General features: G+C 41.8%; 1 protein-coding gene and 1 pseudogene across 1 annotated transcript in view; both read right to left on the bottom strand.

Moving 5' to 3' along the window:
- NOSTRIN (nitric oxide synthase trafficking) overlaps positions 1-26,857 on the bottom strand; it is a 59,303-nt gene extending 32,446 nt beyond the window's left edge. Inside the window, exons 1-4 of the mRNA XM_077751118.1 lie at positions 26,772-26,857; positions 16,789-16,874; positions 3,573-3,656; positions 48-110 (exon numbers count right to left, since the gene is read on the bottom strand). Of these exons, the coding sequence (XP_077607244.1) occupies positions 48-110; positions 3,573-3,656; positions 16,789-16,874; positions 26,772-26,849 (311 nt within the window). The 5' untranslated portion in view covers positions 26,850-26,857. The remainder of the gene's footprint in view (positions 1-47; positions 111-3,572; positions 3,657-16,788; positions 16,875-26,771) is intronic.
- LOC144220762 (large ribosomal subunit protein uL4 pseudogene) lies at positions 4,802-6,041 on the bottom strand (annotated as a pseudogene).
- Positions 26,858-27,061: the final 204 nt, after the last annotated feature.

Here is a 27,061-nt window from a genome sequence, read left to right as displayed (position 1 = left end):
TTTATGCCTCCCTTGGGGTTGGAGTGAGCTGGGGTGGGTGCACTCACTGATGCAGGTCCGCGGCAGATTTCATGCCCTCCGAGACCCAGGCCCAGGCACTGACGAGACAGCTGGAGGCAAAAACAGGGGAGCACAGAGTGGGTGTCATTTTCCCAGTAACATCTGAGAAGTACAGCATCCCGTCTGAGTCACTGCATTCAGCAATTGCACTCATTTCCCTAATCTTACTTCAATTTGTCCATGGGGTTAAATTCTGCCAACTTACTGATCTGCACTATAGTCATTACATATACAGCTTTTTTTCCCATCATTTTTCATTTCAATTTTGATTTTCCATTTCATGTCTATAGAAAGTCAGGAAAATAATGTAGCCAAGGGTGAGAAGGCATTTAGAACAGGTGGGAGATCACATGGTAGGTAGGGGAGGAGAGCCTAAAGACCATCTTTTCAGGGTTCTTATCTCACAAATGAATAAGCCGGAGCTAGGCTCAGAAAAGTTAAGTGATGAAGGACCCGAGAGCCCTGGGACATCCATGTACTGCTCTTGGGGTTAGGGTCCAGCTCCTGCTTCCTGCTGGCTTTTAGGACAACAGCTCAGATATTTTGTGTCTTGTAAGCAGTGTCTCCATTTAATGAAAGGAGAACACTGCCCTCTCCCTAAGGGCACAGGAGGAGGGTTAACAAGTGTGATGTTATTTTCTCCCACAGAAGGGGCATAGCTCACAGCATCCCATAACCTTGGCCTTCAGAAGTCAGATTACCTTGATTGCATCAATATAGCTCAGGGACAGAGGCCAGAGTGGGGAGAGGACAGACCTGTGCCTCTACTGAAGTCAGGCTGGTGCAGAGGTTTTACCTCCAAATGACTTAGGTTGCAGCCTGCAGTCAGAGAATTGGAGAGTTACACCAGAGGATGCCAGATTTTCTGCATATCCAGAGCCAGACACAAAACCAGAGACAAGAGACTACCTACTATAGATTTCCAGTTATAGGAAATTGCAGGAAACACAAAATGAATCTGTATTGATAAGAAGCAGATCAATGGTTGTTTAAGTGGGGCAAAAGATTGCAAACAGGTAATTTTTTGATGGGATGAAAATGCCTATGTTTTTATTTTGGTGGTAGTCCATAGTGTATACATATATCAAAATCAACCAAACCATTAATTTAGAATGGGTGCTCATTATTGCATGTAAATTAAACTTCAATAGAGCTATTTATTTATTTATTTATTTATTTATTTGTTTGTTTTAAGGCTTATTTATTTTTGAGAGCAAGAGAGACAAAGTATGAGTGGGAGAGGGGCAGAGAGAAGAATCTGAATCAGGCTCCTGGCTCCAAGGTGTCAGCACAGAGCCAGATGCAGGGCTTGAAGACTGTGAAATTATGACCTGAGCTGAAATCGGTTGCTCAACCCACTGAGCCATCCAGGTGCCCCACATTGACTTTTTAAAAAGGAACCCATGGGGTGCCTGGGTGGCTCAGTCAGTTGAGCATCCGACTCTTGATTTTGGCTTGGGTCATGATCTCATGGTTAGTGAGCTTCATCCATGTTGGGATCCTTGCTGACAGCAAGGAGCCTTCTTGGGATTCTCTCTCTCCCTCCCTCTCTCTCTCTCTCTCTCTCTCTCTCAAAATAAATAAATAAACTTAAAAAGTATGTAAGTAAATAAGTAAGTAAATACGTAAATAAATAAATAAATAAAAGGAACTCAGGCACCCTTTGGGGAAGAGAAGCTGATGTTTGATCCTCAGAAAAGGTGAGCAGCAGAGCAGGAAGCCTAGAGCCTTGGCCTCAGAGGGGTCTGTGTCTTTGACCTTGAAAAGATCACATGATTTTCCAGACCCTCACTTAATTTGTCTTTTAAAATATAAATAATTCAAGCTGTCTATCCAAGCAGCTAAGACAGATTTTGGTATAGATAAAAGTTTATTAATTAATCAATGTTTATTATTAAATATTGTTGTACTAATCCTGGTTAATCAAACATTCTGGACATGCACTTCTTCAGGAGCACCTATGCTGGATGCTAGGATTACAACACAACAAGACACCCCCTCCCCCCCGCACCCCTACACCTCTCATTCTTTAGAAGGCAATTAGAATCAAAATCATAATGGGCACTTTTGGAGCTTTTCATCTGTGCCAGGTATTAAACACACTTCTTTTTTTTTTTTATCTTACTAAATTTTAATTTACTTAGTTTTTTTTTTTTTTACAAATAGTTTATTGTCAAATTAGTTTCCACATAACACTCAGTGCTCATCCCCACAAGTGCCCTCCTCCATGCCCATCCCCCCTCCCCCCCACATCCATCAGTCCTCAGTTTTTTGTCAGCATTCAAGAGTCTCTCATGGCTTGCCTCTCTCCCTTTCCCCCACCATTTCCCCCCTTCTTCTCCCCTTGTTCCTCCGTCAAGTTCCTCCTAATCCTCCTATACGTAAACACACTTCTTATATTATCTCATTTAATCTTCACAGCAACTATATGAGATAGGTTCTATTTCCATTTTAAATATACACTGAGAGGTAAAATAAATTGCCCCAATTCCCTAATTCACCCACTTGATGAGCGGTGGAGGTAGAATTTAAATCTGGGCAGTGTAAATAAAGTCTATACTCAACCATTCTGCACTACTGGCTCCTTTGCAGTCTACTAAAATACTATCCTAAAAATCGAGCTCAAAGTCAAACAATTTCAAAGCCATTATTTGCTATTACAGAGGATGAGTAAGGAGTACTAGGAATGTGAGCTCCACAAAGCTCCTTTTTTCCTTCCCTCCCTCTTTCACCATCAAAAGTGGTCTTTGCAATGATACTGCCAGTTTAAGATGACGTCTGCAAGAATTGGTCAAGAATCTTTGTAATAAATTATAATTGATGGACCATTTTTAGAATATCTTTTAGAATATCCAATATCCTTCTTCTCTCCCCTAAAAGAAAATATCAAGTTCATTCTGAAATGTACTAACCACTAGTTTTTCAGGACCCAATAAGCTCATCTCTACATACATGAGATCATATAATATATACCTCCCCTGGACGTAAACATACACACATACGCACAATGAAGCACATACCATTACTCCATCTAACAGTGGAGGAAATCAAGGCACAGAGAGGCCAGGTTACTCCTGGAGGTCACAGAGTTGAGATAAAGTGGGATTCACACTTCTTGACTTCAAGACCTTCCAACTCAATGACACTGCTTCCAAAGTAACATGTCATCACTGAGGCTTATTATGAATATGGGTGTAGGTATCATAAGGACACAGGATTAATCCAGTACTGTCACTTAATACCTGTGTAATTGGGGCAAGTTTCTTAAACTTTCCAAGCTTCAATACTTTGTCTGTAACAGAGACAATAAGAGGGCTTGCTGAGGATTGACATGAGGATTGAAGAGAATCTATAAAAGCATGTAGTGCAGGGCCTGCCACATAGGAAGTGCCCGAGAACTGTAAGCCGTGCTTGACATTCCTCCACATTTATAAGAGGAAGCTGGGATCGGACATATGTCACTTTTTATAGCTTTTAACAACTTTTTTGCCTTATCTCTTTCATATACTTACTTTTTTTTGGTGCTCTGTAATGCTTTGCTTAACTTCATTGCTAGTTTCTGAAGTCCTTTGGCATAGTTGATCTCCAAGTTTGCCCTGTTAGCAAAAGGATTGTTATTAGGTAGGATGCTCTGACCAAACATCAGACAAATACACATACGCACACACAAATGAAGGAGGGATCGGTCTGACAATGCCATGTCTGCACAAAGAGATGACTTGTTTACTCTAAGGATCATCCTGTCCTTAGATGAAATCCTTAAGACTATCCAAAGGGATCCTACAGAGGGAGAGTTTTTAAATTAAACTTCTTCTACACTAGAGTTATGAGCTGAATTGTATTCCCTTTGCACTCCCACAAAAACGTTAAAGTCCTAAGCCCTAAAGCCTGTGAATGTGACCTCATTTGGAAATAGGGACTTTGCAGATGATCAAGTTAAGATGAGTTCATCAGGGTGGGCCAGATCCAATATGGCCATGTCCTTATAAAGAGAGGAAATTGGGACATAGAGATAAGCACACATACAGGGAGAACGCCATGTGAAGATGAAGAGAAGAGATTGGGGTGATGCATCTACAAGCTGCGGAGTCCCGAAGATTGGCAGAAAACCGCCAGAGGCTAGATAGAGGCATGGAACAGATTCTTCCTCACAGCTCTCAGAAGGAACTATCCTAGTCAACACCTTGATCTCAGACTACCAGCTTCCAGAACTGTAAGGCGATCAATTTCTGTTATTTATGACACCCAGTCTGTGGTACCTTCTTATGGCAGCCCTAGCAAACTAATTCATCAAGCAAGGAATAAAAAAGTTTCCTACTTATTCTGGGACATTAACACCATCAGATGAGCTCTAGATTATCATAGCAGGCAATAAAGTGATCAATTACGATAAAGTTGGCCAAGAAGCTTCTTTTCTCCCTTTTTTTCTCACTGCCCGTGATCAGGTCTTTATTCAAAATTAGCTACCCAGGGGCACCTGGGTGACTTACTCAGTTAGGTGTCAGACTTCAGCTCAGGTCATGATCTCATGGCTTGTGAGTTCAAGCCCCACGTCAGGCTCTGTGCTGACAGCTCAGAGCCTGGAGCCTCATTCAGATTCTGTGTCTCCCTCTCTCTCTGCCCCTCCTGAACTCATGTTCTGTCTCTCTCTCTCTCAAAAATAAATAAACATTAAAAAATTAAAAAAAAAAACCTAGCTGCCCCAAATGATTCAACATATACCGAAGACACAAATGTAAATTTATGCATCAGGCTTCTTTTCTTCCATGGTGGGTTTCTTTTTAGAGGCTTCTTCTCAGGCTGCCGGGTTCTTGGTAGTTGCAGCTCTTTTCCCACGAAAGGTTTCTTCTGTTCCTTAACACCAAGAGGGTTCTTTCCTTTATTCCCTGCCACACGCTGCTTGCGTGGAACCCTCTTCTCATCTGATTTGGCTTCTAGTGCGGCTGCTGCCTCATCCATCCGGACTTTGTGACACCTGGCCTGGCAGAGAATGGTATTCCGGCACATGGTCTTTGCATCTGGGTTTAGCTTCAGCATGATTCTCAGGTCGTTCGGTGGATTCCTCCTCAGGACTCTTGGTGACTCTTCCTGTGTGGTGCTCGGAGAGCTCTTTGGATCTCTGGGCTTTTCAAGATTCTGCTAAGGTGTGTATCAAACATCTAGTTACTCTTGAGGGAGGAAGCCTTCACCAAGTGCCATACAGACCATCCAACTTGGGGAAAGCACTTTCAGTCCAAATGTGGAGATGTCCCATGCCCTCCAGGAACAAGTGTCAAAATGTTCAGTTCGCTTACATTAAGTAGAGTAATTCGAGGAATATTTCTGAGGTCCTGGGTCTACACTGTCTTCAGTATAGATGATGCAGGGCCCCCATGCTGGATATGACAATGGTTTCTCATTCTGCCCTTTCCAGATCTCATTTGTTGAGATACGCAGACCTTTTTGATATTATTCCAAGCCTTAAGTTTCTTAAGAAGCAGCAAAGTGTCCTTGCTCTTCTTGTAGCCTTCAACTTCATCTTCAGCCACCAAAGGAAGTTCAGGAACTTCCTCGATATAATGGCCCTTAGCCATGAGCAGCTCTGGTAAGGCCGAGGCACCCAGGGCAGAGCATACTGCTGGGTTGTGTCCCTCGGCGGTGTCAATCACCACAGGTTTCGGTTGGTGCAGACATGGGACCTCTGGGACACAGATTTCCAAAAGCACCCATGCTGGAATGGTGAGTTCCCCTGCCTCAAACTCTGGACATTTGAGCCATAGCTCTGCCGGTGCCCTAAGACTCGGCACTTGTTCGGTGACCTGCTAAGTCACTAACAGCATAGGGCTGTCCGTTGTTTTTTTCACAGTTGGTATGAACAAACTTCACAGTATCTGGTGGAATGGGAGCCTTGGGCACACTAGGCAACGTGGCATTTTCACCAGTGACTCCTGCTTCTCAGAAAACACTGCTGCCAGTGGACAAGCACACGCCACAGCCAGGAGGGGAGGTCATACTCCTCTCAACCCAGCAGATCCTACGTGAAAAGCAAGACGTAGCTTTCTAATGGAAAAGTGCAGAAGGGGCCCAAACTAGATTTAGAAAATGAATTTCTGTTACTTTCTATGCAGGACAAGACTCAGTAGGGAATCTGGGCATGCCTCCAAAAGCAAACTCCTCGGTTCTTTTGAATAGATTGAATCACTGTTATCTTAAACTGATTTTTACCGTGTCCTACTTATAGGCCCATCTATAGATAAAATAAAGACATAGTCTTATTCAATCTTCTCACTTGCTCTGAAGGTAATACAGATGTAGGAAATTCAGTTCAACTTATATTGTATTCCTGCTTAATTTGAACCAGAGCAGGTTTGTTTATTTTGTTACTGTTATTGCATAGCTTTTAGTCTTTGAATTCTATTTTTATTATAACATATCTTTAGATTTATAACTTCACTTCATTGGAAAAATGATCCCAGAACTCCCTAGCAACTAACTTAATACCTGCATTTTTTTTTTCAGTGCAATGAAATTAAAACTTAATATCATGGCTCGAATGGGGAAAGATAGCTCTGTTGTATAAAATGGAATCCAGAGATCATGGGCTATTGATCTATTGCTAAATTTCTATTCATCTTTCCCTATTAGTATAGCTGTGCTTTGAGTTATTTTCAGCACTATTTGAAAGAAAGCAAGCCACTGCAGAATGTATGTTAAGGCCTAGCTGCTGAAAACACCATTCAGAATCAGAGCTTGCCCAAGTATAAGGAATGGTTATGGCAAGTATTTTAAAATAACGACGCTGATAAATAATACCCCATTGCATTTAAAATCTATTTCTGTGCTCTAGGAATATATTCTGATCTATGGACAGAGAGAATGCTCGTCACCAGCAAACCGGGAGAGACCATCACCTTGATGAACTTGCATGTTCTAGAAGCCCAGACCTCTACAGTTTACTGGAGTGGCTGTAGGTACTGCTAAAAGGGAGTAATCAGACCCACCTCAAGAAGTTTTGTGATGATTAGAATATGCAAATGATCCAAACCTAGGAAGGGCTTAATACCTAAATTGACTGCTGGATTGATCTGCATAATCTGACACTTGGCTCCCCCTCTATTTCCCCTCCTACCAGCATCCCCTTGCTTGCTATACTCCTGCTTAGTGGCCAAATGCCATCCTGCCTCAGGGCCTTTGCACTTGCTATGGCCCTTGCTGGATACTCCTTCTGCTACATAACCACATGGCATCTCCTTCACATAAACCCCAACAGGTCTTGTTCAAACCTCACTATCTCGGAGGCTACCCTGTGACTATCTACTCCCTTATGGCTTTATTTATGTCCTAGAACCTACCACTATCTTACATCACATATTTTCTCAGTATATTTCTATGAACAATTCTGTGAACACCCCTAGAATGTAAGCTCCACAAGGACCAGAACTTGTTCTGTGCAGTGTTATATCTCTAGGCTTAGAACAGTGCCAGGCACTCAGTATGTAAGTCTTGAACGGACTTCCCATCAGATCTTGCTTAGAATTTTTAACCGGTCTCTGCTGTATCTGTTCTTGCTTCACCTCTTTTGAAAATTTTAAACTATTTAGATGTGTTCCTGCCCTGATGCATTGCTCAGTCCTAATGTCGGGGTGCCCTGCTTTCTATCCCTTAGAGTAGCTGGACACACCTTCTAGTCCACTGCTAACCAGAGGGCTTTTTAGGACTTTCTTTTCCAGCATTCCATTCTCTCTTGGAAGCAGCACAGAGAACATTAATTAAGATGAAATATTTGTACTGCTCAGCTCAGTGATAGGCTAAACCAAAAAGTTCTTAATAAGCATTAATTTTTCAAGTACAATTATTATGTACCCAAAAGGGTACATGTTTAGAAATAAACATTCAGAACATCTCGAATACACAGAGATGGCAAGTGCTGGGGGAAGAATCCACAGTCTGCTCGTCCATCAGCTCCAGAACAATCCAGAATGGCTTGTAACACGACGGGTAATGCTGTTGGGCACAGCCTTTTCCTCAGAATTCATTTTCACTTTCAGAATGTTCTTGCAGGCTGTACAAGGAGTCTCTCAGAGGCCCGGCAGAAATAAAAAGGACAATTGCCGGAAGGAAGTGCTGCTTTCCTTTAAATTGCTAACTAAATCAGATTCACCTGGGAAAACAATTGGGGCTTTGGCGTCAAGAAAGGAAGAGGGTCCTGCTGGCTTTGAAGCTAATGCTCTTCTGTTTTGAGGTTGGTTTTGGAGCCTCAGGACTGCTGCTGGTTTTTGCTTAGCACGATAGGAAACCAGTCTAGAGATTCAATTACCACACAGCGTTTCTCTTTGCACAGAAGTATCTTAGAAATCTAGGCAGATTTGTCGTTTTGCAGGTTGAAATAGAGCTTAAAAATCCCGAACGGTGCCCTCTTGATAAATGTATTGCCATCCCTTGTGACGTGTTGCTGACACTGGACTTGTGTTCTGCCTGCACACAAAATGACGACACCTAACATTTCCTGGGCACTCACAACATGCCAGGCACCATTCTAAGGGTTTTAGGTATGAACCTTCCTCACTTAATCCGGGAGAACTCCCATCAGTTCGGCGCACACACACTTTCCCCTTTTCGTGCGGGGGACACCAAGACGCAGAGAGTGGACCCCCGTTAACTTGCCTGGGGTCACCTATGAAGAACTGACAGAGCTGGGACTTTAAACCGGACAGTCTGGGCTTGAGAAACTGCCTGCTTGGTCATTCCGGGTTTCTGCGTCTGAAACTGTGGAGAAGAGGCTGGAGACGGAGAATCGCGGGGGAAGTCAAAGGTAAGTACTTTTAAAAACTGACACCGCCTCTCACTTCGCCTTTAAAGGCAGTGTTCTGAATCACCACCGCTCCTGGCGGCTTAGCAGCTAGAGATCAGACTCACAGCAGCCGCAGCACAGGCAGACTGAGCTTGCCAGGCATCTTCTGGAAGCATCAGTCCAAGGCATATTCCCAGATGTGGAGGAGGCGGTAAGGGTCTGGAAGGCGGCGGGAGAGGGCTGTGATATCACCTGACTTTAGTGTAGCTCTCTGCGGCCGGACTGAGTTGGACATGGCTCTTAGAACAGCTCTATCCTGTAACCATCCATCCACCTTCAGCATAATGGGTTTTAGGCCCAGCGTTCAAACTGACCGAGCAAAGCAGGCTGCCAACATCTCCACTTGCCTTTTAAACCCTAATAACTATGTCCAAAACCTCAGCAGATTGCCCTGCCCGTTCGAAGGAAATGAAGCAGGGTCAGGAGGATGGGGATGAGTACCTGGGGAGGGGAACACTCGGAGCCCCCTTTCTGGTGAGCCTGCCAACTAATGAAAAGTTCGCTGCCTCTGGCCATGAATGGCCTTTCTCTTAACAGAGGTTAGTGGGTAAATTCCTCTCCAGAGAAAATTGCTCTCGGAAACCATGTTGCCCCTGGCAGGCACAGAGAGGGCTTGTACTATTATAAATCGGGACATTTGTAAATTGAGACAAACACTGCCGTGTGGCTCATCTGTGCTTAGGTCTAATAAAGAGTATGTGTGGATATATGTATCGATAGACAGGGATAGATGATAGGTAGATAGATGGATATCCTCTTCTAGAATTCCTGCTGAACAGGAATGAACTGACCTCGGTGTTTTCCCAAGGCAAAGGTGGCAGTGTGAACCCCTGCCTACGTTGCTTTCTTCTCAGCCCTTTCAAGAGAGCTGCTTCATCATGGTTTCCGTAATGCAAAGGGAGTTAAGAGAGGCAGAGCTAATCTCGAACTGAGACAGAGAATTTTCATTCCCTCGTTAAAAAATCAGAAACAAGCTTGTAAGAACACTCCATTTAATATTCTAGCCCTATAGCTACCGTATATAGTAGAGGTCGAGGTTTCTTCTCCAAGCAGCTGTCTTGGCACATGTGAAATTGATGATGCAGGTATATATATTTTGATGGGTAACTCAGTCTCAGAATATTCCAGTGAGCCTTAAAGATCCTGAACCAGGGAAATGGCATGCACTGACTCTTAATCCATTTATATTCTAATTTCCTCTCAGCATGTGGAGGCAGGTCAATATATTTTCATTACTAATAATGAAGACCAACCAATAAGTCAAAAATCAACATTTGTCTTCAATTTTAAAATAAATGATACTTTTGAAAGAAAGGGGAGAGGAAGAATATGTAGTATCAGATTCAATATTTTAGATAGAGCACAAATTAAACTATAAGAATACAAGTGACCATGTCATCAATTTTAGCATATCCTGCTCTATTAAAATTAAGATGATAAAAAAATGATTTAAAACAAGAAGACTATAGCTGGCCCCTGTGTCTATGAGGAATTAATTAAAATTGAACTAAGCCTCTCTCAAGCTTTAAAACAGCAGGTAACAAAACCATCCCTTCATTGCGAATGAAGAAGTTTTAGTAATCTGAAAATGTTTGTGAATCACCGCCACCTCTGGTTTCCTACTTTCCACCAGCAGCAGTTTCTGGTTTGGGGGGCTGGTATATTGATATTTTCCACCCAAGCCTTATCAGTTTGCCTTTTGAAAGACAGTCCTAGGTCCATTTGATAACTAGGCTATATTTAAAAGTTAGTTATTAGCCATCTGGAGGACATTTTTACCTGGAAGCTCTGTTATTCAAGTGTCTGGGCTCTTTGGCTAACCCACAACACCCACCTCATCAGTATCAATTGCCCTAATTCTGGCTGCTAAGAACACTGTGAGAAGGTGAAATGGGAGGACCAGACCCTCCTTCGGTGTCCAGAATTCGAGTGCCACTTAGTGACTGCTCACTTCCGGCGCAGAGAGTGCACAGCTACGGTAGCACTAGAACTTCAGATTCTCCGTGCCTGGTAATTCCTGAACTGAGTGAGGTCAGTGGAATCAGGTGGGTGTGTTGCTTTGGGGGGAGTCTGGTAAAATGGACAAGAAGGGCCGTATTCCAAACTTTTTAGCTGGAAAACAAAATTGTGTACGGATTCTCACCATGTCACAGAAATGCTATATTCTGATATAATGGGAGTGGGAATGAAAAGGGAGCTGAGCTCTGTCCGCTTCACTTTTCACTCCTTGAAGTGGCCCCTGAGGGCTTCCCAGACTCCTATGTTACCAGGTTTAAAGGCTACTGGGCTTAATGGCCACTGGTATCCTCTCCCATAGAAGACTTTAAGACTCGGAAGGGAGTTGGACCAGGACTCCTTGAGCATGTTGGGATACACACGGTGGCGGTGCCCGGTTGCCAGATACCCTCACACCAAGTTTGTGTTGAGCTGCATAGAAATCAAAATGTATTTTCTTTTCCACATCTATGTATTATATTATGAGTTTAATTATGAATGAGTGAGAGTATGTTCACACTGCATTGGGCGGTGAGATTTTAAAAAGTAAAGGACACAAGTATGAGGCATATCTCACACGGTCCTTGATCTGTAGATTGTGCTGGACAAATGGTATCTTCAGTGTTTCTGTCATTCTTGTCTAGCTTTTGTTCAAAATAATCTATATACCATCTACATAAATTTCTTTCACACATTTATTTATTGCTTCTCAGAAATAGTCTAACTTGAACTTCTTAAAAGATAGGACTGCCTGAAGTCACTCCTACATCTACACATTCATTTACTCAGTAAACATCTGTTGAATGTCTGCTCTATTCTAGGCTCTGTGCTCGTCACATGGGATACAAAGACTCTCAAGGGGTCCAGCCCCCAGTGGAGGAGACAGGCAAGTGAGCAGACTATAACAGTGTACGGCAGTGGGATCTAGAGCGAGATAAGTTCTATGCATCTCTGAGGGGTGCCATTTTGAGATGGGACTGGAGTCAGGGAAGGCTCACATGAGTGGGATAGTTGAATCTTGAAGATACATTGAATGCAGACTGGTAACCAAGGTGAAGAAGTATCTACCAGACAGAGGATAAGGCATGCACAAATTCAAGGACCCATGATGGCAGGTGGGAGTCGGTGGGAGGAGTGGCAAGGACCCAGGCAGTGTGGTGACTGCCAGTGGTTCAATAGATCAGAGGGGTGGGAGTCATGGGTAGAAGGAGAGAGACAAGTTGGATAGGAAGGCAGGGCCCAGATCTCAAAGGTCTCTTTATAAAGTAATATGAAGGCTGAATACTAAAGGTCATGGAAGTCTTTGAAGAGTCTTAAACAGGGTCATGGTCACAGAGTAGAAGATGCATTAGAGAGATAAGGGCAGGGCCCTTGCCAGCTCCCTAGGTGAGATAACTTTGCTTGGATTAGAAAAAGGAGATCCTCTGAAAAGACAGAGCTCAGAGCCAAGGTGCAAGGCTCGAGGGTGGAGAGTGGGTTAGATTTCTGCTTCACTCAGCCCCTCAGCCAGGGGTTTTTGCACAGTGTGCAAACTGCACAATTTTAAGCCAGTACTCCTAGATGAAGAACAGCGTAAGAGATTTTTTTTTCCACAGAACAATGGCAGAGGCCATGGAATTATAAGAAAGTTATGGGCATAAGAGATGCTTAAAGAGAGAAACATGAAGACCTGGTCATGAGGTAAGATAGAAGAAGGGGTCCTGGGTGGCGCCCAGTTATTGGGCTTCATTGGGTGGGCCGGGGTCCCAGTCACCATGGTAAAAAATCCAGGAGTACCTGCTTTGGGGAAAAGCTGATAAACTTTATTTTGAATAGGTTGACTCTGTGGTTGCATGGCACACCCAGGTGGGTGTACAGATAAGACATATTGCTGTGTAATAAATATGTACAGGTCATCAATATGCAAAAGAGAGCTGAAGCCGTGGAAATTAAGATCACCCAGGCCATGGGCAGAGTAGAAAAGGTTAGGATTGATGAAAGTTTTCATTTCAATCATTTATTCCTTTGTCGACAGCATCTGCAATGAACTGTGGATGGAACAATGACCAACTACACTTCCTTCTTTGTTTCATTCTTTTCTTTCTTTTTTTAATATTTTTTATTTATTTCTAGGAGAGAGAGAGACAGCGTGAGCAGGGGAGGGTCAGAGAGAGAGGGAGTCACAGACTAAAACAGGCTCCAGGCTCCGAGCTGGCAGTCAGCACAGAGCCCGACGCGGGGCTCGAACCCACGAACCGCGAGATCATGACCTAAGCGAAAGTCGGACGCTTAACCGACTAAGCCACCCAGGCGCCCCCTTTTCTTTCTTTTTAATTATTTATTTTTTAATGTCTAGACCAGTGATACTTGCCATTTGAAAACCTGATCTTAATCTTCCTTACAGAGAATAATTGATTTTCCAACAAAAGCCTGTTTAAACCCTCACTGTAAACCCATGAGGGTGCAGGAGACCAAACATTCATAAACAGTTTTGGGGAATGTGCCTTTGTCCTTTAAATCCGATCTGTAATTGTGTTAAAGTGAACCCGATGACTTTGACATTAGGCATGTCAGGAGTTGCTGTGTTTCTGGCTAAATCGGAGTTGCTAGAACAAAAAGAGAAAGAGAAAAAAAAGGGAAACTGAAGCTGCTAATTGGGTAAAAGAAGCTAAGCATGACCATGAATTGCAGAATTGCCAGGCAAAATGATGTCTCAATAACAACTGCACTTTTCTATCACCACCAATTAGGACAAATTGGTAGGCAGCTGAGCTTGGAAATGAAGCATTATCTGGACTTGAAGCTTGATTGTGATGCTGTCTCTTGTAGCCACGTGCTAATGTGGAACTGCCATGCAGAACCACATTCCAACAGATTCGTAAGCAAGGTGTCTGGAATTGTTAATATCCAAGGACAGTAAAGGCCTTGTTCTAGTAATGTAGGCGTAATAATAAAATAGGAGCGCCTGGGTGGCTCAGTCCCTTAAGCACCCGACTCTTGATTTCAACTCAGGTCATGATCTCAAGGTCTTGAAATGGAGCCCTGCGTTGGGCTCCATGCTGCGTGTGAAGCCTGCTTACAATTCTCTATCTCCCTCTCCCTCTGCTCCCTCTTCCTCTCCTCTGCTCATGTGCTCTCTTGTGCTCTGTGTGTGTGTGTCTAAAAAACAAAAAATAAGAAAGAAAGAAACCTTTAACTATCTTGCATTCATTTATTCTTTCAATCTACAAATATTTACTGAATGTATTTTATATGACTGATAGCTCCCTCACTATATCTTTTATTATCCTGGCCACTGGATTTGCCTTCGTAATTTTCTATGTCATAACCTTCACTGGGAATGCCAACTATACGTGTTCCAGAGATACCATTTACTTGTCTGATGGGGTTTCTCATTACTTGTCTATACTCTAAGTAACTGGATAGTTTTTATAAAGAGTTGTGGGATGGGGCCCCAAGCCTGCTTAGGATTCTCTCTCTCTCTCTCTCTCTCTTTGCCCCTCCCTTGCTCACACTTGCTGTCTCAAGTCAGTCAGTCAGTCAGTAAGTAAATAAATAAGTAAATAAATAAAATCTTAATAAGGGTATTGGCTTTCCAGGTATTTTTCTAATACAGGGGAAAGGTATTATTGACTTATATGTAATAACTCTACCCATTTAAGTTGATGGCTGATGGCCTAGCTTTTTATCTTTTGTATATCTAAGGTAATCAATACTAATTTCTCAGAATAGAAAGAGTGAGGCAAGTATAATACGAACTATGTTGTGGCCATTCCTCCTTTTGCTATGGTTATTATGTCACTCAGTTCAAATACCTTGTAGGAAGAAGTAGTGACTTCACAATCACTCCCAATGGGAAAAAAAAATAGCCGACTCTAGCAAGTGAAGTGGCCTCTGTATTTGACAGCTAACATAAAGAAATATAAATAGAAAAAAACAGTGTGTTACATATTCAAAGATTAATAGAAAGTTTGTGTCTGTTAGAAAACATTGTCCCCAATACCTACTCTTTTAGTGTGGGTGAACATCCTTCAGGTTAATTACATGACCAAACAAGTGAGCCAAGGAAGGAAAGCCTGAAGTGGAGGTGTGAGGAGACATGCCAAAAGCACATTTATCAAGAGTAAATACAAAGCAACTCAAATGGCATCTTGGTTAAGAAGAAATTATTTAATTGTATAAGATCAGCTTTACAAAAATGTTCAGGAGAGCATCTGTTGCATAAATGACCTAATATCTAGCATAACTTCTCTAGTCAAGGTAAAACATTAGATTTCCCCTCTTGTATTTTTGCTATGCGGTTTTTATCCCAGAAAAGTGGGTGTAATTTTACTAACCAGTACTATTCATTAGATGCTTAAATTCTAATTCCTGCTCCATAAGAAGGTAAAAACTATGGAGAGAAATATTCTTAGCTACCCAAGTGTTTCTTCTTCATTGGAGCTTGTTTGCTGCTCTAGAACCTATGGGTAGAAGGCTTTGCAGGTGAATAAGTCTGGGATAGTAGCCCTAGGAAGCAACTTCGAGAGACACAGATAAGCAATGAAGGCTGTGATTGCATATAAAGTAGATGTGTCTGTGGCAGCGTGGAAGTGTGGAGGGACCCGGACAAGGGACAAATAATAAGGCAGTTTGGAGCACTGATTCCTCTGTATTTATTCCATTCATTCTTGAGTCTATTTGTCAGGCATTATTTATCACCTGCCTTCCATCTTCATTGCTGTCTGCTGGGCACTAATTTTGAACACAGGGACTCCAAATAATCAAGGCCCAGATGACTTTAATCCAAGTCACATGCATGGCAAATATATGTCTAGATGCTTCCTGATCTGCCAGAGGGAGGTGCTTTCTAATCTAGGTAATGGGTTGAATTTGCATAATAGCTAACTGGTCCTATTTTAAATAATTGTTTTGAGACAAAAAAAATATTTTATTAAAGAAGAAATTCCCTGCCAGATTGGTCCTCTCTGTTCCTCTCAGAGAATCAAAGCAATTGGCTATTAAGATTAAAGCAACGTTATTTAAAATTTTTTTCTTTTTGACTCCATTTGACACACATGGTTTTTGTTTGTTTGTTTGTTTTTTGTTCTTTTTAAATAACTGCCTGTTTGAGCTCCCCTTTCTCTTTCCCCAGCCTTACTTATAGTTACTGATAAAGCCAATATTCCCATTTGCACTTGTCCTATAATGCGAGATGCAATTGGCTCATATATACCACACATGCAATATTTTAGATTTGAAATGGGTTACCTTAAAAGAATAGGTCATGTCTTCTGGAGGTCTCTTTAGGGTTGCTTACTACAAAGCTGTCTAGATGTAGGGAAACGGCTTAAGGATCATTCATGGCCCAATTCAGTCCTTGGGTTCTCTAATTTTAAGAAGGAACCTCTGTAACTTTCTTGACTAACTTAAGTGTGCTCATTTTAGCATAGCCAACAACTTTACACGTGATCACATGTAGTATTAATAGAAGATGATACTAAAAACGGTCACTTTTCATTCATGAGACATTTACTGAGGAAGTCAAAAACCCAGACACAAAAAGATGAATAGGATACAGCCTCTGCCTGGTAGGGAAGACAGAAATGTTAACTCAGAGTTGCCATCAGTGTGGGAATCCAATAATGGCACATACATCAGGCACAAGCGAGTGCCCCAGGAGAGGGTGATAAACTCAGTCTGCAGAATCAAAAGAGACTTGACTGAGCCTTCCCAAGCAGAATTACTTCCTATCGTTTCCTGATTTTTATGGTACCAAAGTGATAAGTGTGCAATAGAGGAGAATCTCTCTTCAAACTAATCTCTCCAGTACCAAAATACAACACGGAGTTCTGGAAAGTAGGACAGCTTGTAATCACTCCTCCAGCCTTATTGCTAGCTGCAATGAAAGAAGAACTGTTTATTGCAAACGTGCATTTTTGTACCTTTGCTGAAGAATGGATGTGACCTGCTTGCAGAAATTCTCTCCATTTTGAGAAAACTCCTTTAGATTCTTGTACACTCTATTATACTGAAAAAGAAAAGATGCACAGAAGGGTTATGAGCACTTTCAAAGGCAGAACTCCTATAAATTTAGACTGCTCCGTAATGATGACTGTCATTGTAAATGATCGTGAAGCTACGGGGATGTGCACCTTTTGGATGAGTTTCTAAAGTAAAGATTAAGTGTCTTCTGCCTGGACATGAAATACCCGGGAGAACTTTTCAAAAATACAGCTCGTCTGTTTGTCCCCAGGCAACAAGTCAGCAGTGGGGCCATTTTGAAGTCTGACTTCCTGTCACTTCTATTGTTTCCCAGGATGGTTAAAAATACATTCTAAAATATGTACACTGAGTAATCATTTTGTGCCTCCCCCCAGGTTCCCAAATAACATTCCTGGGTGTCAAACCACAAACTCATGAAAGTGAATGTGCGGTGGTTTTGGGTTTTTTTGTTTTTTGTTTTTTGTGGGTTTTTTGGCTGAGATAAGAATATGTAAGTGAAATAACTTGCTAATAAAATGTGCCCTGGTCCCTCTATATCTTATTTAACTCTAATAATAAAGGGGCGCCTGGGTGGCTCAGTCGGTTAAGCGTCTGACTTCAGCTCAGGTCATGATCTCATGGTTCATGACTTTGAGGCCCGCGTCAGGCTCTGTGCTGACAGCTCAGGGCCTAGAACCTGCTTTGGATTCTGTGTCTCCCTCTCTCTCTGTCCTTCTCCAGCTTGTGCTGTGTCTCTCTCTCTCAAAAAGAAACATTAATTTTTTTTTTCTAATTCTAGTAAGAAGAATGTTATAATAATGAGTTGAACATTTTTGTTGTAGCAAACTTTTACACATCTATGAATAAATCTTTATAAATTCATTTCTATATGAATTTAGCCTGCAGACACAAGAATTCTGTGGGAAAGATTTTGTCATTTGACTTAGAACTCCACAAAGTCACTCTGAAAACTATATTTGTAAAAGTAGACATTGATGACAGTAGATTTTAAGTGCCCAAACAGAGCGACTAAACGTGAATGAGTTCTGCAGCTCTCCTGACAGAGTAGGTCGGTGAGGCGGTGGAGCCGTCCCAAGCACACTCCCTCAGAGGTTCTGTCTGGGAGGTGTGATACTTCACTGCATTTTTTAAAATGAGGTTTTACAGAGGAGGATGCCCGCTCTGTATGAAATGAGTGCCATGCTATGACTCTTGGTTCCTACGATGAGCCAGCCTCGTTCTGCCTTCCTGTGGCATTTAGTCAGGCACTGCATTGAGAGCTCACATTCAGGGAGCACCTACTATGCGGCTGACAGGTTCATGGACATGAATCCTCAGGGCGGAGGCAACCTCTCAGTTGTCACAGGAACACCTGGGGTGTGTGCTAGCAGAGTAGCAAACAGAGGACAAGGTGTCACGGAGGAAAGGACCTAAAGAAAGAACCCTAAACCGGGTCCATAGCTACCTTCAGGGTGGAACAAACCAATACCTAGGATATAGAAACACAATCCTATAGATACCAAATTATATTTTTTAATAATTAAAAAATTATTCCTAATGTTTATTTATTTTTGAGAGAGAGACAGCGCAAGCAGAGGAGGGGCAGAGAGGGGGAAAGAGACGGAGACACAGAATCCAAAGCAGATTCCAGGCTCTGAGCTGTCAACACGGAGCCTGACACTGGGCTCCAACTCACGAACTGTGAGATCATGACCTGAGCTGAAGTCAGACACTTAACGGACTGAGCCCCCCAGGCGCCCCTTTACCAAATTCTTTTATCTTTAAGTAGTGGTTCTTCTTTCATCTGAACTTAACACAGAAGGCCAGGGCAGGGTTTGGTAGACACACAGGAACAGCAAATGGCTTCAATGAAACTGCCTTGGTCTCAAGGACAGCAGTCAGGGAGCAAAGCTCTTTATGAAGACATTGTGAACTCCTAAAGCAAGGCTGGCAAAGTCACCTGACTGCAGGCATCACTCGTCAGATGCCTGCGTGCATGAGGAGCAGGGCGGGGAGATCAAGGTGGAGACAGCTGCCGACTGCTCTGGAGCAAGGGACTGCAGCCCAGGACAGCCAGATACTCCAGTCTGTCCCAAAAAGCTGAAGTAAAGATTAGCATCTGAAATATGGTTTTCAAAAAACAATGGGAGCAAACAGTTTACAAATTTTTAAGCTCTCTGCAGAGCAAGAAAACATCCCTACAGTGAGGTTCACATGTAGGATGTCATGAGGAAATGATTCTTCTCTGAGTCATGAGAGTAAAATCTCTATTTGGCAACCAACCCATATTTATTTCCATAAAAATAACTTGTCTGTGAACGATAAGATCTTATAAGGCCTCTTTCCTTCCGTTACAGGTACAATGGGCAAGTTCTAGTGAGCATTTTAATATTGTTTGGCTTTTTATTTGCTCCTCTGTTGCCTAAACATTTTCACTAAATTCCCCCTAAGCCTTGTATTTTCTTCCCATGCTACCAAATAACATGCCACAAATCACACATAGGAAGAAAATAGATACATGTGAAGGAGGGCACATATCCCTGACATAAAGTTACTTCTCAGTGTCTCTCCCTTAGATGTAGCCATGTGACTAAATGCTTCCCAAGGAAGCACGGGTGAAAGTTTTGTGTGGAGGTTCAGTGAAGTTTCTTTCCTCCTCTTTCTTGACACCAGGACGTAAAAACAATGGCTGATGCCACCAGGTTGCCTTGAGGATAGATGCCATGTAAAAGATGGTGGAACAGAAAGAGAAAAAGAGCCTGCGTCCCTGTGGGCCCTGGGGGCCAACATATAAGCCCTCAGCTCTCTACTTTTGGACTTACTTTATGCGTGAGAGAAATATAATAATAGGGGTTTTGAAAAGCCACTCTGGTTTTTGGCTTTTAAAATATGCAAGTGAACACAGTTCTAACTCAGACACAGTCCTTAAACTTTTTATTTTCAATTATGAAACATTTTTATACTTCACAAAATGATAATGATACAGATAATAATAATGATACACATAGGAACTTGCTACCCAAGTTATAGAGATATTTAACACTTTGCTTCTGCTTTCTTTTTAAACAAGTCTTTGTTTCCTTCCTTTCATAATTTCTTTGGCTATACTTGGACATTTATCCTTGCATATGAGGATTTATCTAATTACATTTTTTTTAAAGCCCCTGTTGGGATCCTAATTGGAATTGCATTACATAAACATATGAATTTGGGGAAACTGACTTTTTTGATGGTATTTAGATTTCCCACCCAAGGACATAGTAAGTCTTTTTGTGTGTTCAAATCTTATTTTATGTTCAATAAAAGTTTATGATTTTCTTTCTGAGTCCTGTAGCTTTCTTATTTGATTTATTTAGAAATATCTCACAGTATTAAATTCTAAGTTTTTAATGTAATGTCCCAGCGGCTTCTCTCTCCAGCCACAGCAAAGCAGAAACAACGACCCAGCAAAAGCACCAGGGAGCCATGTGCAAGAGGAAAAGATTTGAATGGTGCTTGCAGAGTGAGTTTTCTTGGGAAACAGTAGGAGGCTGGGCTGGGCCTGGGGCTGTGGGCAGACAGAGTAGAGATGTAGACCTGAGGAATAGAGCAGAGATGTAGACGGGAGGAACTCGGAGGCTTCAGAGCAACGGAAGAACCTCCCATCAGGAGAGCCAGGAGTGCAAGGAAGGGACTCTGAGATGCGCTGTCCCACGGGATGGGCCCACACCAGCCCCATCACCGGAGGAGTCTGCAGCCAGCACACCTGGGGAGAGAGAACAGGGTACCTCGGACCCCACGTATGAGGATGGGGGCATGTAGGGGAAATCTTGTCCCTAACTAAGGTGGAAATGAGCAGAACCAGTTGAGAATTTTTCTATGTGCTGGTCTGCAGGGGCTGCTGAATTTCCCAAATTTGTCAAACCATCGAAACTCTCCAAGACATGTTCTTAAAATACTACCTCCAGAAGCCAGTTCTAGGAGGCCAGACAGCCTCAAATGTTTCTAAACCATAGATTCAAAGCTCAGTTGTTTTCGGAGGGAGTCAGGGAGACTGTGAGAAAGTGGGGAGTTTCTGCCTTTCCCAAAGGTATTCAATTCAACTTGTTAAAGCAAGAGGCTGCTCCAAGGAAGCAAGTCTGAGGCTTTAATTGACCCTGGACCTGCCAGCGTTAGATTTTGGAAGAGGATTTCCTATTATTTAATAGACCGGTACTTCGTAATTTCTTTCACATCATGACACATCTAGAAGATGATACTTGTACTAGGACAGTGCGGTAAATGAATGAAGTTGTTTCAGGCAGAGGAAACTGGCCCGTGAGTTCTGCCCCCCAGCCGCATCCTGCCTATTTGAGGGTTGCCAAGAATGGTGTGTCAGATACACTTATAACTCATTCCCCAAACTCCAGGATGCCCAGGCACACGCTTGTCCAAAAGCTCCTGAATACATGGTGTTGTTGTTAACTTAGTGATCGGGTGACAGCAGGATGTTCTTATTACAGCAATGGAGAGAATTTTTGTCTTGAACCCTACATGCAATGTACCAGACACTCCCGGACAAACCCTAATCTACATGGAGATAACAGTGATATCGGTAAATAAAAGAGTTGCTAAGAATACTTCCATTATTTCAGCAGAAGTCTTTCTTGGGAAACAGCGATTATGTACCTTTCATCATGTCACATCTACCTGAACTTAAAGACAAAAATCTATGGAAAGCAGACTTGCATAAATATCAAAGCAGAACCCAGGACCATCTTGTCTTGTGTGTGTGTGTGTGTGTGTGTGTGTGTGTGTGTGATTAGAAAATCTTGGAACATATCTGCTTTGAGGGTATGAAATTTCTTGACCTTGGCTTTGGCTCTCCCTTTCCTATCCCACCTCTCTCCTTCCAGCTCCACTCTAATGCGCCAGAGAGGCCACTGAAGGGATTCCACGGAGCATAGCTTGAAAACTGCTAAAATCTAATCCGTTTATTTTATACTTAAGTGCCAAAGAGCTGAAAATAACTTCATTAGTTAGGGGCAGAACTGTGATTGGAAATATTAGATGAGCCAATCAATTAGAGAAACCATCAGAAATAACCATATTTATAAATACCTCATCAGTAAAATTGCACTGTTTACTCAGAGTAATAGTTACCTTTAAACATTCTGATCATCATAAATGGCTTAATAATGTCATCAACCAATATAAGAAGGGTTTTCTCTACTCAGAGATGTACAGAAGGTGAATTTTTGGTGTTCTTTTTCCATCCATTGTGCTTTCAAATACTCCAATCCCACCAAATATTCATTCCAGGAAAAGAAGCTACTATTGATCTTACATCTCCATGTGAATTTTTGTGAACATGTCATCTCTCCTTGGGCTCATGAATTACTAGGAAATAAGTTATGTGTTTTTGTTTTGGTTTTTTTTCCCTGATAAAAGGGGTCTAGGCTAGTGGCAGAATATTTGGGACATTTCTAAACCCCTAAAATCATCCCTTCACAGAGACAGCTAGGACACACAGGCATTTCCCATACAGTCTTTTTTCCCCTTCAAATGTTTATTTATTTATTTTGAGAGAGAGAGAGAGAGAGCCTGTCAGCACAAAGTCGGTCACAAGGCTCAATCCCACGACTGACCGAGAGATCATGACCTGAGCAAAAATCAAAAGTCTGATGCTTAACCCGCTGAACCACCCAAGTGCCCTTCCCATTCCATCTTTACCAAAATATTTCTGCCCAGCATTTGTAAGCAAATTCTGTTGTATTAATATTGTCATCGCACATACAAAAATGTAGGATTTGAAGCAATTGGCACACGAAATAATTAGATAACTTCCAAATGTACTACATCAACCTTGGACTAGCTGCTCTTTCTGACTTTCTACAATTTGAATGATCAGGGTTAAATTCAGTTATTCGAGAATAGTCCATTTGTATTGTAGATGGCAGTTTGGAAAAGTTTTGGACAGTGACATCCTCATAGGTTAAATAAACCATGATATTCCACTTGTATTTAATCAGATAAGTTTTTGTTGGAAGTCTTTCATATGACAGGCACTGTGCTACTGATTTCATGTGAATCCTGATTTATGGGGGATCATATTTCAAACCACTGCCCCTCTACGGGATTATCTGGGTAACATTTAGAAGCCCCATGACAGACCACCATAAATTATGAGATATAGAACATTAAAGAACATAGTCTACTCCATCCTCTCTTCCTCTTCCTCTACAGATGAGAAAACAGAGGCCCATGAAATGTGGATGGCGTATCACATATCTCCATGTGTACACCGGGGATGCTGTGGGCCATAGGATGTCTATGCTAGACCAACCTGCCTCCTTATACCTGTGAAGAACCAGAATCCCTCAGAAGCCATTGTACCAGTGTCTTCTGTCTTAGTGCCAGTTAACATCTCATGACCCAGGCAGAGCCACTGAGATAGGAAGCTCAGCATGGTACTCCTTCAATAGGTGATGATGTTAAGGGAAGGAACAGACTATGTGGAGCCCGGAATGCCTGATGTGACAGGCCCCTACCTGGATACCAGAGGAGTGAATAAAAATATAAACTTGGTTATAGTTTGTTATCTGCCCATGATTTCTGTGGGATTATTTCATAGGAAGGTGTTGCTTTTTAAAAACTAATCGGATTATTTCATTTGGAGATAATTCGATCCTGTCCATTTCCTTGCACATGGATTTGAAAACAGTTTCACTTGGCATTTTTTTTTGTAGGTATAAAAGCTAAACTCATAAACATCAAGACATTAAGGCCTAGAGCCAATTCTGTTCCTTTTCAAAAACAGAACTTAAAAAAAAAACCTTCTTCAAATAAATTTTGACACTCTTAAGATTAGTTTAAAAGCCTACACAGTATTTAGCCCATTTTTGAGCTACCCTAGTGATTAATAATTTGAGTATGGGCACTGACTAGGTTGTCTGATATTGAATAGCCCAGGTATTAGCCTGTCTTGGAGCATGAACTTAACAAAAGAGATTAAAAAAAATTTTTTTTTAATGTTTGTTTATTTTTGAGAGACAGAGTGTGAGCAGGGGGAGGGGCAGAGAGGGACACAGAATCAGAAGCAGGCTCCAGGCTCCAAGCTGTCAGCACAGAGCCTGATGTGGGGCCCCAAGTTAGGAGCCATGAGCTCATGACCTGAACCAAAGTCAGACGCTTAACCGATTGAACTACCCAGGTGCCCCAACAAAAGAGATTTTAAAATGTTTTTTGTATTATGGGTCCCTTTGGCAGTCTTGTGAAATCTATATTTTACTCAGAATATTTTTAAATGCATTAGATAAAAATAACATAGGATTACAAAGGAAACATTATATTGATATAATATTGACATATTGATATCAAGTGATATACTGATATATCATTATTAAAACATATTTTTAAATTATATGCATGCTTTCAAATTAACATACTAAATAACAAGTCTTAATAATGACTCCAATTTCTCAATCATACTGTATGCAAATATTTCCAGATATTTGCAACAACTGTAATGTTATATAAAAATATCTGTGATTTCTATTGGCTACAAATCACAAACAGTGTGGTAGTACTGAAGTTTATTGCTTATATTCAGAACTGAAGTAGATACTAAATTTCAGCTGAAGATTAGTGGAAACAAAGAAGCCATGTTTTTCCTATTGAATTTCATGTAAGCACTGATTTTCATACACAGGTCCACTGGGGTAGACCAGCTTAAGAACTGCAGTTAAGCTAAGGCTTTATGAATTAACTGTGTTCCATGCAACCCTGGGGACTCAAGGAATAGGACGCTTTGCAGGTGGTTAAGCTTTGGATTCTTTTTTATTTTTTCATGACGCCACCCCAGTGTTGCATGAAGCATTCACTGGGACTCCGTTCCTTTGTTTTATCATGTTGCCAAACGATAGCTTCATCTTCATACCACATTGTTCCCCAAGCATGAACTAGAACTGCATCAGGAAATCCACTTGAACACTTGATAAAAGTGAAACACTTGCAAACAGGCAAAGATTCCGGGACTTGAGAGGATCTAGAAACCTGGGCTGAAGAGATATCTGCCCTCTCTTGACTCCCCGACTATCTTTGGTGGCACTGGGCCCAGAGAGATGATAACCTTCAAGTTGTGGGCAAGGATGAGAGTCCTTGGGGTAATGGCTGAGCCTAGAGAGAAGAACCCCTCAGTATGTTAGGGAGGGAGCATAAGGCTGACCCACACACCTGGAGACAGTTTATCTTGGGGGCTGCTCAGAAGAAAATATGTCTCCCAGATCCTGGTCTGAAAGCCCTGGAAAAGGCCATTAAGCTGTTAGTTTGTGTTCATGCTGTTGTTAACCTAACTTGGTCCCAGTTTCTCTCTCTTCTATCTCACTCTTCATGTGGTCTTGACTTTCTGTTGGTGCCAAGTTTTTGCCTCCATTTACCCTATATCCCTGTCTCACTCAACAACCCCTGTGCAGATACATCATCTAAGTATCAGTGGTAAGAAAGTGTTTCTTAACACTTGGTAAGGGGGCAAAGGCAGAGAGAGAAAAATAAACAGCAAATACATAAAATGATAAAAGACTTCTTTTAAAAAGTTTTCTGTGCTTCCCAATGGACAGAAGCTTAGGATGGAGGAAATTAAAGGGGTGGAATTTTCAGTCTTAAAATCTGTATACAATCATACTGTTGGGGTCTTTTGTTTTTACATTAGACACATATTACTTTTTTTTTAAAAAAGTGAAAGTAGGCAGAATCTGCTATTACATCATCACTAATAATATTACTAGCTGTTATGACTTTACATCATTTAGCTCATCTGATTCAGCTCCATCTTCTCTAAGCCTGTGCTTTGTCCATTGAATAAACAACAATGAAACCATTAATTCTCTGTTGCTTTTTTCTATTAAAATTGTTTTTTTTTAAGTTTATTCATTTTGAGAGAGACAGAGAGAGCAAGTGGGTTAGGAGCAGAGAGAGAGAGAGAGAGAGAGAGAATCCCAAGCAGGCTGTGCACTGTCAGCACAGAGTCTGATGCAGAGCTCAAACTCATGAAATGCAAGACCATGACCTGAGCTGAAAGCAAGTTAGATGCTTAACCGACTTGAGCCACGCGGGCATCGCTGTTGTTGTTGTTTTTTTTCTTTATGGCTTTATTACCGCCCTCATTTATCTGTTTCTCCAGTTTGTTATTGTTGGTGGTTTTTTTTTTTTTTTTGATAAAATACTTGAGAGATGAGTGAATGTAACCCCTTGCTTTTGATGTCACCAATTTCAGTTTTTTGGCATCATTTATTGGGCTAACACACTGATGATTCTTGATTATTTTATGTTCAAAGCATATATATGCCCCCACACACACCTTATTTTAATTGCTCCTTATTTCCTAAATTGCTGCTAATGACCTCACACTGTCTTTGGACTTCTGGCCAATCTTCCGTGTTTGGTAAACACTCCCAGGACTAAACGAACACGTTAGTAAACCTGTCTGAGAACCACCGTAGGACAGGCAGAGTGCGGAGTGTGTCCTTCCTCTTGCAGGCCTTGCAATTATTGACTCTAAATGATTTGGGAAAATAGGCTAAAACCCTCCACCCTTACTTCATTCCCAGAACCCCAAATTGCCTGCAGATTCTGAATGTTTGGAGAGCCACCCTATACGTGATATTGGCACCATCGGTGTATATCTTAGGAATGCTTTCCAAACAGCCGCCACCTGCAAGCAAACATGATGCTATACCCACTCCAAGTTTTTCGAAGTTTCCAACACTATGAGAATAAAAGATGACAATTAACCTGCTCTGTCACTTGCTAGAAAGGACTCTTCCTTTAAATCAAACCAAAGAAAAGCCGCATCACAGCTAATATCTAAACATGTTTGTCTTCTGACCGTCTCAGATTTCTTTAGCTAAAACTCATTAATATACAAACATACCCCTCTAGGGCCACCCTCTCACACACAGGCACAAAACCACACTGAGCTACTCACCGAACAATCTGCCAGTGGGTCCCTCATATTGAAATCTTTTTGCTTCTGTCCTTCTACCTGAGCTCCAGCATTCAACATTCAAGAAACGACAGTCAAGGTTGGGTGTGTCCTGGACTTCCCGTATTCAAAGGGCCTAGAGTACGTCAGTCCTTGTCAAACACTCTGAGGAGGAAGTCCCGGCCCTGGACTTTCATCCCGTTGGTTTCCTGGAAAAGCAAAGAACTGCTCTGGGTGAAAACAGCTGGACTGAGGTGCTGAGAACGACTTCTGTAAATACTTAGAAGGCAAAA

This window comes from Crocuta crocuta, unplaced genomic scaffold (assembly GCF_008692635.1).
Source record: "Crocuta crocuta isolate KB4526 unplaced genomic scaffold, BGI_CrCroc_1.0 scaffold219, whole genome shotgun sequence".
Classification (NCBI taxonomy): Eukaryota; Metazoa; Chordata; class Mammalia; order Carnivora; family Hyaenidae; genus Crocuta; species Crocuta crocuta.
This window is presented reverse-complemented; position numbering and strand designations above follow the sequence as displayed.